We start from the raw sequence: 15,848 nt of genomic DNA, 5'->3' as shown, positions 1-15,848 counted from the left end.
AAAGGGAACGTGTCATCAGAATATGACCTATAGTTCAAATCAAATATTTCTGGAAAAAAAAAAGTTTTAATATATGCAAATGAGCCTCTAGGAGCAACGGGGGCGTTGCCATTACACCTAAAAACACTGCTGTTTCTGCAACTGCTGCGCCCTCTCCACTTTGATTGACAGGGTTAGGTGTGATGATGTTTTCACTGTCTGGTCCTGTTGATCAAAGTGCAGAAGATGCGGCAGTTGCAGAGAGAGCAGAGCCTCTAGGTGTAATGGTAACGCCCCCCGTTGCTCCAAGAGGCTCATTTGCATATATTAAAACATCATTTTCTCAGCAATGCGGGCACATATGAACATGGGACCAACACAGATGTCTTCAGCTGCCAAGTGCACATGTAACAGGTCAGCCGGTGTCATAGGTACAGATCTGCTGACAGCTGCTTACCTCTAGGACCCACACCTATCTTTAGAACAGGGCCCTTTAAGTATTATATTTTTATATATATATCCATTTTTGATTTTATTTTTTTACAATCTGTGGTGATTTATTTTATTTTTTATTTTACATATGACTGTTTTTCCTGCCGTTTTGAGACTGTCCACTAAGCCTAAACCCTGTTCTATACAGGTCACTTTCCAGCAGTCAGAATTACAGTCACCTTTGTATAGATCACTCCGGATCCACCAGAGCTCACAATGACCTGTGCACAAGTCACACAACTATCCCATAGAACTCCATGAATCCCTTCCGGTCTGTTGTCTGTGGCCCATTTTGGCTTCTGTAAGGCTACTTTCACACTAGCATTCGGAGCAGATCGCAGACGTTCGCATCCGTTCAGAACGGATCCGTCTGCATTATAACTTAGAAAATTTTCTAAGTCTGAAAGTAGCCTGAGCGGATCCGTTCAGACTTTACATTGAAAGTCAATGGGGGACGGATCCGCTTGAAGATTGAGCCATATGGTGTCATCTTCAAGCGGATCCGTCCCCATTGACTTCCATTATAAGTCTGGACGGATCCGCTCGCCTCCGCACGGCCAGGCGGACACCCGAACGCTGCAAGCAGCATTCAGGTGTCCGCTCACTGAGCGGAGCGGAGGCTGAGCGCTGGCAGGCGGATGCATTCTCAGTGGATCCGCCTCCATTGAGAATGCATCAGGGCTGGACGGCTGCGTTCGGGACCGCTCGTGAGCCCCTTCAAACGGAGCGCACGAGCGGACACCCGAACGCAGGTGTGAAAGTAGCCTAAAGCAGATCTCTAAATGCAGATAACAGCAGTTCAGGCAAGATGGCTGCGCCCATAATCAGAAAAAAAACCAGATTAGAGAAAAAGAACATATATCGCTATCTGGTTTTAATAGGTGTCACATTCCCTTTGAAATCGATACCCCACATATGGGTTTGTACAGACTGGTATAGCATTATAGGTTGTAGCAGTTCTTAAAATGATTTTCCTTTCAAAAATCTAAAATAAATGTAAATAAATTCTAAATAAATAACATGAATATAATATAAAACAATATGATATAAAATAGCAGATACACAGCTACTCATCTTCGGCAATTCCAGTGCTGTACCGAGCCAATCACTGGTCGTACCGGTCACATGCCGTATGTAAAAGTATCACTGCTGCAGTCAGTGAATGGCTATGGTATTGCACATCCTCACTTCAGTGATATAGAGACCACCAGCTCTGTCTGCTGCCCTTTCCTGTACAGATTGTGTTTTATTTAAACAGTGGGAAACAATGGCCAACATATTCCACCTTTTCGAGGGATCAATCAGGAAATACTCCCGTCCTATAACCCAGAAAGAAGGGAAAAAAGCAAAAGAAGTATTTGAAGGGGTTGTCTCCATCTCAGACAATGGGGGCATATGGCTAGGATATGCCCCCATTGTCTTATAGGTGCGGGTCCCACCGCTGGAACCCACTCCTATATTGGGAACGGAGCCCCAAAAGTGGTGGTTGGAGGACTCCGGTCCGGCCACCACCAGGCGCTTTCCCCTTAGAAGTGAATGGGAGCGCACCGCGCATGTCCAACCACCGCTCCCATTCACTTCTATGGGCCCGACGGAAATAGACACTCCAGCGCTCGGCTATTTTCGGCGGCCCCATAGAAAATAAATGGAGGGCGGTTGCACATGCGCAGTGTGCCCTCCACCAATTTCAGGGCTACATTCTCGATATAGGTGGGACCCGCACCTATAAGACAATGGGCCATATCCTAGCGATATTCCCCCATTTTCTGTGATGAGAAGACTCCTTTCAGCCCATATGCAGCTACCAGTGCACCAGCAACTAGACTTTTTCCTCTACAATTTCTCCAGTTACAGTAAAATACGTCTGTTTAGATGCACAGATGTAATCTTGTAGCCATGTGATTCGGGAAAAATGAGAAACTCTGATGGAAGTGAAAAGCCTTTCATCCAGACCCAAGCCTGCTGGCGAGATCTTCAGCGTGACTAGTGGATGACTCATGTGTGATAACTGGGTGTGGTATGAAGTCTGGTCGCTGCTATTTCCAGTCCTGTTGATGACTGGATGATTTTCGTGTTTATTTGCAGATTGGTCCGGCCCGATTCCGAGCCCCTGAGCTGCTGTTCCGACCAGATCTAATTGGGGAAGAATGCGAAGGAATCCACGAGGTCTTAGTGTTTGCCATTCAAAAGTCAGACATGGACCTGAGGCGAACTTTATTCTCCAACATTGTGTTGTCTGGCGGATCCACTCTATTTAAAGGTGCGCAAACTAACACGCAGCTCTACACACTCACATACAATACTCCAAGCTGTGATACAAATGTCTGCCCCTTTAACCTCTAGAGATATCCATAAACTAGATTGGGATTCCATGCCCACGTTTTTAATCGCATGTCCTGGTAATCGATGTCATCCGTTCATTTGAAAGGTATTTCTTATCAGAATGAAGACCTTGGAGGACCTGCGCCGTGCTATTAGAGTTCCTCCGCTGCAGAGTTTATCTGGGATCTGCACTGTAAAGGGTGAAATCCGTGGTGGAAATCCAAAGCAGAAAATGACATGCAACGGATTTAAAATATTGGGCCAGTGAGCAGCAGATTGTTGGGAAGGAAATGCTCTTTCCCGACAGTCGGCGGCTCGTTCAGTGGGGGTGAAGCACTGTATTTACATGCAGCAATCAGCTCCACAGTATGAGGATGAGCGGTTGCTATTGGGATCACTCATCCTCATACAGCTGCATTGTTTCTGGGCAGCCGATCTGCCCAGAAATGCTAATTTAGGTGGTTTCATGAACGACAGTTTCACCTGATGAACCAGCGTTTCGATCTGTGGCACCTTGACACAGGCAGATGGTCTGGAATAAGCATTCACAGGAATGTTCGTTCCTGATAATCTGCCCAATTATGGACGCTTTTATATGAGCTAGTTGCACACTCTGGACTCGCTGCGTGAGTATAAGACATCTCCCGTCCCGAACTCCCAGCACTGCCGGGATCGCATAGCATTATACTGATTTATGATGCTATGTAACCTGTACAGTTCTGGAATGTATTGTATAACTCTGACATAGTGCTGAAAGTTTTATCCAATACATTCCAGACCTCTAAGGGTTACATAGCATCATAAATCAGTATAATGCTATGCGACCCCGGCAGTGCTGGGAGTTCCAGACAGACACTCACGCAGCAAGTCCGGAGTATGCAACTCGCTCGTCTGAAAGTGGCATATGTGGGCATCTAAATACTCCTTTGTACACATCACAGGGTTTCTCTGGAACGTGATATATGCCTATGGTATCACAAAGTCCTTAATGAGCTAAAGATAATAAAAAAAAAAATTAGAAGAGTCATTACTCATCTCACTGTTCCCACGCTGCCATTCAGACATTGCTCTGGTCCTCACTGCTCTCTCTTCCTGACTTGACCCACAGCAAATGGCTTGAGCTACTCAGCTAGTTGCTACAGTGGTGACCCACCTCGGTCAGTGATTGGCTTAGCAGGCAGATCGAGCCATTTCCTGTAAGTCAAGCCCCGAAAACAGGAATTAGAGAGCAGCAAAGAGCCGAGCGGCAGGGTGATCGGTGAGGTGAGTAATGTTCTTTTTTTTTATCTTTAAAGGGTCGCTAAGCTTTCACAAAACTTTTGATTTGTCATAACGATGTACAAATGTTTGATCAGTCTGAGATCAGAAACCCCCACCGATCGCTAGAACGAGGAGAGAGAATCAGTCGCATTGTGCACTCTGTCTCCTCACTGCAGGAAACAGAAGGGAGACAGACTTACAGACTTTCTATTGTGCCTGTCTCCTGCATCTAGGCGAGACAACGCACTACGTTGCAGACACTGATGTCAGTGGAGTTAAGGGTTGTGCATGCTGGTTTGCAACTGCCTGATCCTTTTGTTTGTGGGGAGATAAGCCGCTGCCAGAACTGTCTGACAACTGCTTTCTCCCCATTCAGTCCATATACATTCTACATATCTATACAGACTACAACAAGTAGTCTCCACAAATTTGCTTTTACTGTAACAAACATCTATATAGATCTAAAATGTCTTTTAAGTGATGAAAAAAAAAAGGTTAAATAAACGGTATGCATTTTTGGCAAACTATATATTAATTGCTAACATCTATGTACTCAGAAATGATACCAAAAACAATGCCTTATACAAATCAGAACAACAAGTCAGAAATGAATAAAACTACCCAAAGTAGAAAACCCCTTTAAAGGGAGTTTCTGGGTGTTTAATATTGATGACTTGCCCTCAGGATAGGCCATCAATATCAACATTTCTGACAACCCCTTTAACTGCTCCCTGCTGTTCTGGTCCTATGCTCTGGCTCGCGTGTTTATTTGTCTTCTGGTCCCTGGCTTCTTTACTTTCCCCCGGGCATGTTCATCTGCTCCGCTGCAGCCGGTGACTGACTTCTGCAGGGATGCGTCCGCAGGAGACATGTCACTGCTGAAGCCAGTGGTTGGCTGCAGTGGAGCAGGTGACCATGCTGGCAGGAAGTAAACAAGCGGGGGACCGGAAGATAAATACACATGAGAGCCAGCGCACAGGATCGGAGCCGTAGGAAGCAGGTACATTTGAATCTTATAATAGTAGAGGCAGGCTGCGGTATCAGTTAAAGGTTAGGTTTTACCGGACAGCCCCTTTAAGGCCAAAAATTGTCTGGTCATCAAGTGGTTGAAGTGAACGTCGACGAGTGAATAGATTTAATTTTAAACTAAATTTTAAGCGGAATAGCGATTTCCCTGTGCATCATATCTAGAAATATTCTACTCTATGAAGCAGCCCACTAGTAACTGGACTCTTACATTTTACTTTCCAGGTTTCGGGGACCGGCTTCTAAGTGAAGTGAAAAAATTAGCACCAAAAGATGTAAAAATAAGGGTGGGTTGTGCTTTATTTTTTTAGTGATTACTTTGTACTGTGTATATTTTTCTGTCGATCCATTCATCCTTGTAGACTTCTATATGGATACGATACATATTAATATCTGTGTGTCACGGCTAGGGCTGCAACGATTAATCGAAGTTATCGATAATATTCGATAACGGGATTCGTTGTCAACGAATCCCGTTATTGAATAATCGGCCGATTCGTTGCTATGCGGGCGGTCAGGGTCCTTAACCAGCAGTAACTTTTACTTCAACTTTAAATCAGCGCATCTTTATTACCTTACAATGAAGCTCCGGTAACAGGCAGAGCGGGCGGCGCGTAACGTCACTTACTCATGTGACGCGCCTGCTCCGCCTGCTTCATTCATAAAGTGGGCGGAGCATGTGCGTCACGTTACGCCGCCGCCCGCTCTGTTTGTTACTGGAGCTTCATTGTATTTGTAAACTAATAGAGATCATAGATCTGATTTAAAGTTCAAGTAAAAGTTACTGCAAGTTAAGGAATAGTCTAAATACTGATGTGGCCGGTGTATTGGGAGATCTGTGGATGACGCACTTATGGGGGGGGGATCTGTGGATGGCACTGTTATGGAGGGGATCTGTGGATGGCACTGTTATGGGAGGGGGATCTGTGGATAGCACTGCTATGAGGAGGGGGATCTGTGGATGGTACTGTTATGGGGAGGGGATCTGTGGATGACACGGTTATGGGGGAGATCTGTGGATGACACATATAGCATACAATGCTATATAGTGTCATCCATAGATCCACCCCATAGCAGTGTCATCCACAGATCCCCCTCCCCATAACAGTGCCATCCACAGATCCCCCTCCCCATAACAGTGCCATCCACAGATTCCCCTCCCCATAACAGTGCCATCCACAGATCCCCTCCATAACAGTGCCATCCACAGATCCCCCCCCCCATAAGTGCGTCATCCACAGATCCCCCCCCCCCATAAGTGTGTTATCCACAGATCCCCCAAACAGTGTGTTATCCACAGATCCCCCAAACAGTGTGTTATCCACAGATCCCCCAAACAGTGTGTCATCCACAGATCCCCCCATAACAGTGTGTCATCCACAGATCCCCCCATAACAGTGTGTCATCCACAGATCCCCCCATAACAGTGTCATCCACAGATCCCCCCATAACAGTGTGTCATCCACAGATCCCCCCATAACAGTGTGTCATCCACAGATCCCCCCATAACAGTGTGTCATCCACAGATCCCCCCCATAACAGTGTGTCATCCACAGATCCCCCCCATAACAGTGTGTCATCCACAGATCCCCCCATAACAGTGTGTCATCCACAGATCCCCCCATAACAGTGTGTCATCCACAGATCCCCCATAACAGTGTGTCATCCACAGATCCCCCATAACAGTGTGTCATCCACAGATCCCCCATAACAGTGTGTCATCCACAGATCCCCCATAAGTGTGTCATCCACAGATCCCCCATAACTTGTCTTTTTTACATTGTAAAGCAAAATTTTTATAATTATGTAACTCCTAAATTAGTTTTAATATGGCCTTTGAACATAATTTTTCAAGTAAAATCATATAAACCCCTTTTTTGGTCATGTTGGTGTTTTTTCCCGATTAATCGATGAAATTATCGACAACTAATCGATTATTCAAATAATCGTTAGCTGCAGCCCTAGTCACTTCCATATAGAAGTCATGTCAGCCAGAACTCTCGCCCTACATCTGTCCTCCCGAGATCAGAAATAGAATCCTGTCCTGAAGACCTGGCTCTGTCTTCTCTTCTGTACATTTATTGGTTTCCCAGTAAGCCGTTTACATTCCTATATTGCCGGCTGTATATGGTACCGGGGTGTATGGATGTAATACGGCTGAGTCAGAGCAGAATGTTGCTACTGCAGACCCAGACCATCCATGTTTTTGATGGATTTCATTTGGATGTCCGCCAAGTAAGGCAAAATTCTCCCAGCAGCAGCTGCTCCAGGGGCGATGTCTAGAGATCGCTGGGAGTTAGAAAATCTGCACCCACGGAAATCAGCCGATCACCATGCCAGCTTCCATTTAGAAAGGGGTTGACTTCATCAGACAACCCTTTCAGTGATTTGTTAGGATATTCACCTTTTCTATTACCGATTCTATGGAATGTTATTTTATTACATAGTTTAACATTTTATTTCTATTTTTTTTAGATATCTGCTCCTCAAGAACGATTATACTCTACATGGATTGGGTAAGAAACATTTCATTCCTTTATTGTCCTTCTTGCATTATCAGTATCTTGACAAGTAGAATTACTTAGAATGGAATAGATGGGCTTTACCTTACAAAGAGCGGAGATAGTAGTAAAATATAGATTGATAGATAGATAGAATCTATATAGGTATAGATACTATCTATCTATATCTATTTAGATATATATATATATGATGTTCTATGGTCCTAGGAATGAGAAGTCCCAGATCCATGTACGTGGGTGAGATCCACCCATTCATGTGTAGTCAGTCTGCATAGAAATGAATGAGAGATACAGACACCGCAGAATAAGCGGTCATTCATTTCTATAGGGTGACTGCACGTCTGCACGGTGTCTTAAAACATAATAAGCTGCAAACCTCTATGAAAGAATCCTTGCATTTTGCCCACATAGGTCCGATGACAATTTTGTCTGATGGTCCTCGGCTACAGACCACACACTGTTACCATCTGTAGTCTGTCGCTAAGGAGCATCTGACAGAATTAGCAAATTTCCGAATTTCTAAAAGTTGTAAGGTATCGATTTCGGCAGGTTTAAAGAGGACCTTTCACCTCCCCAGACATTCCTGTTTTAATAGCTTCATGCATTCCCCATGTAATGATTTCTGGATCATCTATTCTTATGGCTCTATGTTGTGCCATTCCTGTATTATTTGCACTAGAAGTTATGAATAAATAGCTAGCAGTCTGCAGTAAGGGTACAGAGGGGTGGTAACTAGGGATGAGCGAATCGACTTTGGATGTATTGGCTCCGATGAGCTGAAGTTATTACTTTGCAAAGTCTCGTGAGACTTCACATAATAACTTCCTAAATTGATTTGTACTGTAAAAAAAAACATTTCCCAAACTCTGGTTCAGTTCCGAATGGTACCTTGGAACTGAACCCAAGTACAGTAGAAATCAATTTATGAAGTTATTATGTGAAGTCTCACGAGACTTTGCAAAGTAATAACTTCGGCTCATGGGAGCCAATACATTCTAATACTGTACGCAGCGCTGGCTCCGTACAGTATTCAAAAGAAGTATGCAAATCTACTTTAGATGTTTAATCCGAAGTCGATTCGCTCATCCCTAGTGGTAACCAGTTGGGGGGGGGGGGGGGGGGGTGTACCTGCACAGTCTGAAAATGGCAGCACTAACTGGAAAGAGTGAGTCTGTGCAGGTACATTCCCCCCCTAACTGGTTACCGCCCCTCTGTGCCCTTACTGCAGACTGCTAGCAATTCATCCATAACTTCTAGTAGAAATAATAAAGGAATGGCACAACATAAAGCCATAAGAATTGATGCTCTGAAATTGTTATTACACGGGGGATGCATGAAGCTATGAAAACAGGAATGTCAGGACGGGGACAGGTCCTCTTTAAGGATTGTGTAAATATATTACTGAAATATAGGGAGGATTTATATCCAGATTGGAGTTACATACACCAGTCTTGATCTAGTTTCTGTTGCAGTAAGATGCGCCGGGGACTGTAAATTAGGCTCTGCAAATAAAATAAAAAAACGTACTGTCCAAAGTCGTGCAGTTTGGCGTAGCATGATGACCTGAAACAGGCTGTCTTCACTATACGCAATGTTCACACAAATTTGATCCGCACTGCCTCCATCCAGTTCATACGGAGAAATCCGAAGGAATAGTGGTATTCCACAGATAATCACGGTGACCAAACGTCTGATGCTCCACACACCTCTGATCTCCTCCTATGTTCCTCCCCAGAAAAACAAACGAGGGAATCCAATCATGAAGTATTGCAACGAAGTAGAAAAAGTTAAAGTGCATATAAAATTGCGCATATCATTAAAAGCCAGGTGTCCCGGCACTGTAACTTTTCCCACTTTGTTGCAAAACGACGCAATTGCCAGAAAGTCAGATCTAGACCAGCCATAACCTTGCGTTGATTTGAGCTGTAAGTTACACCAGGGATAAATTTGCTAAGAAGCATCGTGGCAAGTGTGCCATAAAAATCCCCAAAAAAGGCAACATTTTTGAGCAAATGATTGCATATATAATTGCGACTGTTTGGCACATTGCGAGATAAGTTCCCCCCAGAGTTTCACAGGGTCTTGGAAATGTATGAGGTTTGCCAGCAGCACTCCCATAAGGTCGTAGGCTTTTCTTATATAAGCAGAATGTAAATCATCTGCTCATGTTCAATACTTTTGATCCTTGGAAATGTTGATCCTTTTTTTTTTCTCCGTTTCCCTTTCCAGTGGATCCATTTTGGCCTCTCTGGACACGTTCAAGAAAATGTGGGTCTCAAAGAAGGAATACGAAGAAGACGGACCCAGAGCTATCCACAGGAAAACCTTCTAACGTCAAGGAAGACCAAATCACGTTATCTGTCCACTTCAGTTTAAAACTCGCTTTTTGAGTATGAGAGTGTGGTCGGGAGGTGACTGGGTGTGTATGAATGTGTCTGTATGCGCTCTCCGGCATGCCAAGAAGGGGTCATACAAAGGTAAAAGATCTGACATGGTAAAGACCAGCAGAGAGCTCCAAGGAGAGGAAAGCCTTTATCCCATTCCTATTTATGTGTTCCCTTGCGCCAGGGTTCGTATAAAGGTCCGTCGCGACAGTTCTTTTATCGCGTTATAGCCAATTTAACCCTAACATAACCGTATGTGAGATCTAAACAAAGTGAAGGGGGGTCCATGTTGGAGTGGATCGGGATCTGTTCAGTTTTGACCCCCGCACTTATACTGCCGCACAGGCCTCCGGAAATGCATTTTCTTTGACTCTACAAAGGAAACTGTAACATGTCAAATTCGTCTAAACTCCATGAATTTTGGAAAATGTTTCTATTGCATGTAATAAAGAAACTGTATAGTTATATAGTTAGACATCTGGATTCTGTCTTTGTTCTAGAGTATCCGTGTCACTACGCCTGCAGGTCAGTGTAGGTTATATTGCAGGAGTAGCTTCTGTTCCCTGATCATTTCTGTCATTCTTCACACTTAAAGGGGTTTTCCAGCAGTTAAAGGGCATCTGTCAGCAGATTTGTACCTATGACACCGGCTGACCTGTTACATGTGCACTTGGCAGCTGAAGGCATCTGTGTTGGTCCCATGTTCATATGTGTCCGCATTGCTGAGAAAAATGATGTTTTATTATATGCAAATGAGCTTCTAGGAGCAACGGGGGCATTGCCATTGCACCTAGAGACTCTGCTCTCTCTGCATCTGCACTTTGATTGACAGGGCCATGCGTGATCATGTTTACACTTCCTGGCCCTGGCAATCAAAGTGAAGAGGGCGCAGCAGTTGTAAAGAGAGTACAGCTTCTAGGTGTAATGGCAACGCCCCCGTTGCTCCTAGAGGCTCATTTGCATATATGAAAACTTAATTTTTCTCAGCAATGCGGCCACATATGAACATGGGACCAACACAGATCTCCTCAGCTGCCAACAGCACATGTAACAGGTTAGTTCCAGGTACAAATCTGCTGACAGATGCCCTTGCTATCCTCAATATCAGGTAAGTGGGGGGTTTGACTCCTGGCACCCCTGCTTATAAGTTGTTGGAAAGGGCCGTGGCACTCAGGCAGGCTCTGCAACCTCTTCCTTGGCCAATGACATCCACCGGTCACACTGCCTTTATACAGCTCAATCCCATTCAAATGACTGCGATTGAGTTGCAATACCAGGCACAGCCACTATGCAATGGACGCTCTGTGCTGGGTATAATATGAAGAGGCTGCAGCACTCGTCTGAGCATCACGACCTCTTCAATCAGAGAACCGATGGGATGCCAGGAATTGTTCCGATAGTTTGTCACTAATATTTTACTGCCGGAAAACCCTTTTTAAAGAGGGTCCACCAATGACTACATGTCTGTTTTAGTGAATACTTGTATTTCCCACAAAATAATGATTTTTGTAGAACGCTAGGTTTTTGTTGTTCCTTCTATTCTTACTCCTGGAAATGTGTGACTGAATTGACAACTGGGTGTCACTGATACGGTCAGCACTGACTGGACTGTCCGTCTGTGCAGGGACAGACGCCCAGTTGTAAATGTATTGATAGATTTGTAGGAGGAATAATAGAGCAGCAGCACACGAAGAAAGCTGCTCCAGAATTATTACACAGGGAATTAAAGTACCTACTAAAAGACATGTTAGGAAAGTCGTTTGTAATTAGAAAAAAGGGCCCGATTTATTTCAGAAACTGCGTCCTCTTTGGGTGGCGCTGTTTTTTTGTAAATTTTTATATCGCCCCTTTAAAGTAAAGACGGCTGTGGGATTAAAATCCCCAAAATACTGAAGGCCCACAGCCCCTGTGCTGGTTTTAGTTGCTGATCTTTACCGCTTTCTGTAATACCACGATTGTGTCGGTGATCATGTAAAGTCCGTCTCGGCCCATACATGTCTTCTGTTATCATTCAGACCACATTTGCCTTGAAAACATTTTATTTTTGTCTTTACTAAGTGAAAGTTGAAACCATTGAGCGGTAATAGTGGCGAACTTGTAAAGCGCAGATCTGCATGGCGAGCATATGCTATCCTCCTCCAGTTGTCTACAATGTATGTCCAGATCTTCTAATGTATACAGAGCAGGCCTGCACGGGGCCCCCAGCATGTCTCTTATATGCCCGTGTATATATCACTTTAACGCTTCCTATTAAGTGCTCTTGAAGAACATGGAAAGGCCACTGATAACTAACGACTAATTACTAAAAACGTATTTATTCCTTAATAGATTTTGAGCTTTTTCCAATACCAGTATCCTACTCATGAGAGTCAAGGAAGCTGAGATACGGGGGTTGTTTGATGGCATCCTGCCATAACTGCCTTAGTACTGCTGAAGGTAGTCATCCTAAACGAATGGGTATTTCCATGTGCACTGTCTTCTCCATGCCACAGGGAGCAACCCTACACTTTTAGGCCGGGTCCGCACAAGTGTATTAACACACCATATTCCGTATGTGTGACCCACAAGAGGTTTAACTAATCCGAACGCACAGCATGGCAGAGCCTTATGATGCTGGGAGTTTGGGTCCATAAACTCGAGGTCAGCACAGGACAATTAGTCCGAAATGCAGACCGATAATGCATCTGTAGTATACTAGTGTGCATCTGGCGTGATCCTAACAAACAGCATCCTAATCTCAGCTTCAACCTAGTTTTGGATGACTGGGCTAATTGAAACAGACAGGAGAACCATCGGTCACTAAGGTTCCATTCACATGACTGTATTTTTCGGTCTGCATTTTTTTGCGGACCCATTCATTTCAATGGGCCCGCAACAGATGCGGACAGCACACCGTGTGCTATCTGCATCCATCTGGATGTTCTGCGGCCCCGCAAAAAAGCTAGAACATGTCTTATTCTTGTCCGCAAAACAGACAAGAATAAGACATTTCTGACACAGGGTGGAATGTGCGGAACTGCAAAATGCAGGACAGCCGCAGCCGGTCTCCGTGTTTTCTGGATCGCAAAACGGATACGGTTGTGTGAATGGACCCTAACCTAAAGCTGCATATGTTTTTCCTGTGTGTTTATTTCCTAACACTAAACCCTGGCATTATTTCAGGTAGCACTTGTCTTGGCAATATGTAACAGACTCCACTATGGACTGTGTGTGTCAGGGGGCATTTTATAATGTATCAGTATAGGATTATTTAAGACCTCTTTGGTTACAGGACCTTCCTTCTAATCTTCACTTAAAGGGATTGACGTGATCACATGTGTATCACTCAGTTCAAGGAACGCCTGCACCCGTGATCTCAGTAACGGGCACATGAAGCTGCTCTATAGCAGGCATCCTCAAACTGCGGCCCGCCAGCTGTTGTAAAACTACAACTCCCATAATGCCCTGCTGTACGCTAAAAAGGAGACCCTCTTTTCTTATCCTGGTCAGCCCCTCCATAAAGAGGATTATAGACATCTTGATGGTATCGGGCATCTGCTCAGTGGAAATATCCTGCAATTCAATATTACACACTACATCCACGGTTTTGCTGTGTCCTTTTGTATATAACGGTGGCAGTGGTTCTAAAATGACAAGGTGGTGTTTTGCTTTTACAACTTCACCCCCTTTTAATATCAGTGTATTGGGGGCATCCCTTCTGTCATGCGCCAGGGCCAGTGGTTGGATGTGTGTAGGCATCCCGGCTGCAAACCCACATGCGGACAGCTGTCTTTTTATTTGTATCGGATGATTTATTACGGCTCGGACATCAGTCTAGAAACGCCCTCATGCTCTGCTTAATAGTTTCTACCATAAGACAGCGAATAGTGTTTCCGTTCATTTTTGTTTTTCCATCTTTTGTAAAAATTTGCCCAATTCTGTACTGTGCACAAGTAAACTGGTGTCGGCGGGTGATGCCCAAAACACATAAAAATAAAATAGAATCTTATTCAAACTAAGTGTCATGTGATGAGTTGTCGCACGAGCGATGGACAGACAGACGGACACCAGACTGCAGAAAATAGACTTTTATTTTATGGCAGATTATGGGTCACATGTGAACATGGCAGTGACGCAGCTGCTCCCCAGCAACGGTGCCGGTCCTGAGATGAAATGAGGTAATACATTCACTGCTGAATCTGGAATATCTGGCGAAATTTACCAAGTACAGTTCATGTTTTGCATTGGTCAGAGAAGTAAAAAAAATACTCCATGCTCAGTTTCCCCATAAGAAAGCTGGACAAAATGGCGGCTGTGGTTTGGGCCACACAGACGGCAGGATTTGGGTCAGCATTTGTAAGCCCCAAAACCAGAAATGGAATCCGTGGAGGGAAAGTAAATTTCAAAGATTGGCAGCTCTGTGTTTCTGGACCCCCTCCTGGTCTGAGCTTGCAAATACTGACTAGAATGCATGTCATGTGAACACGGCCTTACCGAAGAGAGCAGTTTGCGCCATTTAAGAGTGCTGCCGGGCCGGCCTTTGCTCATGGAGCAAAACTTAACACATACAGAAAAACTAGATTATTTTTACATTTAGGCTACATGCACACGGCAGTTGTTTTTTGTGGTCTGCAAATAGCGGATCTGTGTTCCTGGTTTTTTTACATCCTAATCCGTTCCATTTGTCTGCAAAAAAAAACCCTGAAGGCTGTAATTCTTGAAATTTAAATATCCCCACCCATGGTACAGGTTTCACAGCAACCATCCACAAATAAAAAAAAAACAGGTGCGGATGACATACGGATGGCTTCCGTTGGTCATCCGCATTTTTTTGCAGACCCATTGACTTTAATGGGTCCGCAAAACGTTTATTGCGGACAAGAATAAGACATGCAATACTTTTTTTGCGGACGCAGAAAAGAAATGGTTGACCACACCGCAATTTTTTAACGGCTCCATAGAAATGCATGGGTAACCATCTGATCAGCCCAAAAAAATGGAACAGACGCAGAGAAAAACAACGTCGTGTGCATGTAGCCTTAAAGGGAGTTTGTCACCAGGAAACGCACCGATAAGCCCAGATTCACATCACCAATTATTTTTCCGTTCTTCTGATCCTTCAGAGAAAAAAAATAATGGATCCTGTATTTAAAGCATGTGTTATGCACATTTGGCATCCGTTTATCCATTTCCGTCTGAGATCTGTTACTTTAGACGGAAAAAAAAAAAGTTCTGCGTGCATGACTTTTTTTCCCGTCTAAAATAATGGATCACAGATGGAAATGTCTAAAACGGATGCCAAACGTGCCTAACAGATGCTTAAAATGCAGGATCCATTTTTAAATGTATTTTTCTGCTCTTCTGACGTATCTGAAGAACAGAAAAATAAACGGTGACGTGAACCCGCCAATGGAGCTCATTTACTGTAGCTCATCTGGCATAAAAATAATTGCAAAGGGCATTTTTGTGACCATTTTAACAATATTTTGTTGCACAGGCGGTTTTAAATTCCAAGAATGACAGATGGAGGCGTGTTGGGTACGTGATGGAACTCTGGCCCTGGCAAATTCACTCCTTTTTTGAGAAAGTAGAAAAACTACTTCAGCCAGGGTCGTGACCTGCCTCATTATAAATTAGCCGTATATTACGGCAGAGTGAAGGGGACAACTAAGACCGACGTTAAAAGCTGTCTTAGTAAATGTCCCCCAATTCCTTGCAGGGCTAGCTCAGCTGAATGTAATGTTACCTTTCACTTACTGATTTGTTCCAGAGAAAGTACTTTTGACCTGTGTGCAACTCAGCAATAAATTGCACCGAGGACAGACCCATCCCAGTCTGCACTTGCCCCTCCCATTTATTTTGCGCTCCCTTTCTTCTCATTAAA

The 15,848-nt window shown here is 44.2% G+C and overlaps 1 protein-coding gene across 1 annotated transcript in view; it reads left to right on the top strand.

Moving 5' to 3' along the window:
* ACTR1A (actin related protein 1A) overlaps positions 1–10,460 on the top strand; it is a 36,398-nt gene extending 25,938 nt beyond the window's left edge. Inside the window, exons 8-11 of the mRNA XM_040437861.1 lie at positions 2,557–2,731; positions 5,305–5,366; positions 7,555–7,595; positions 9,831–10,460. Of these exons, the coding sequence (XP_040293795.1) occupies positions 2,557–2,731; positions 5,305–5,366; positions 7,555–7,595; positions 9,831–9,933 (381 nt within the window). The 3' untranslated portion in view covers positions 9,934–10,460. The remainder of the gene's footprint in view (positions 1–2,556; positions 2,732–5,304; positions 5,367–7,554; positions 7,596–9,830) is intronic.
* Positions 10,461–15,848: the final 5,388 nt, after the last annotated feature.

This window comes from Bufo bufo, chromosome 6, assembly GCF_905171765.1.
Source record: "Bufo bufo chromosome 6, aBufBuf1.1, whole genome shotgun sequence".
Classification (NCBI taxonomy): Eukaryota; Metazoa; Chordata; class Amphibia; order Anura; family Bufonidae; genus Bufo; species Bufo bufo.
This window is presented reverse-complemented; position numbering and strand designations above follow the sequence as displayed.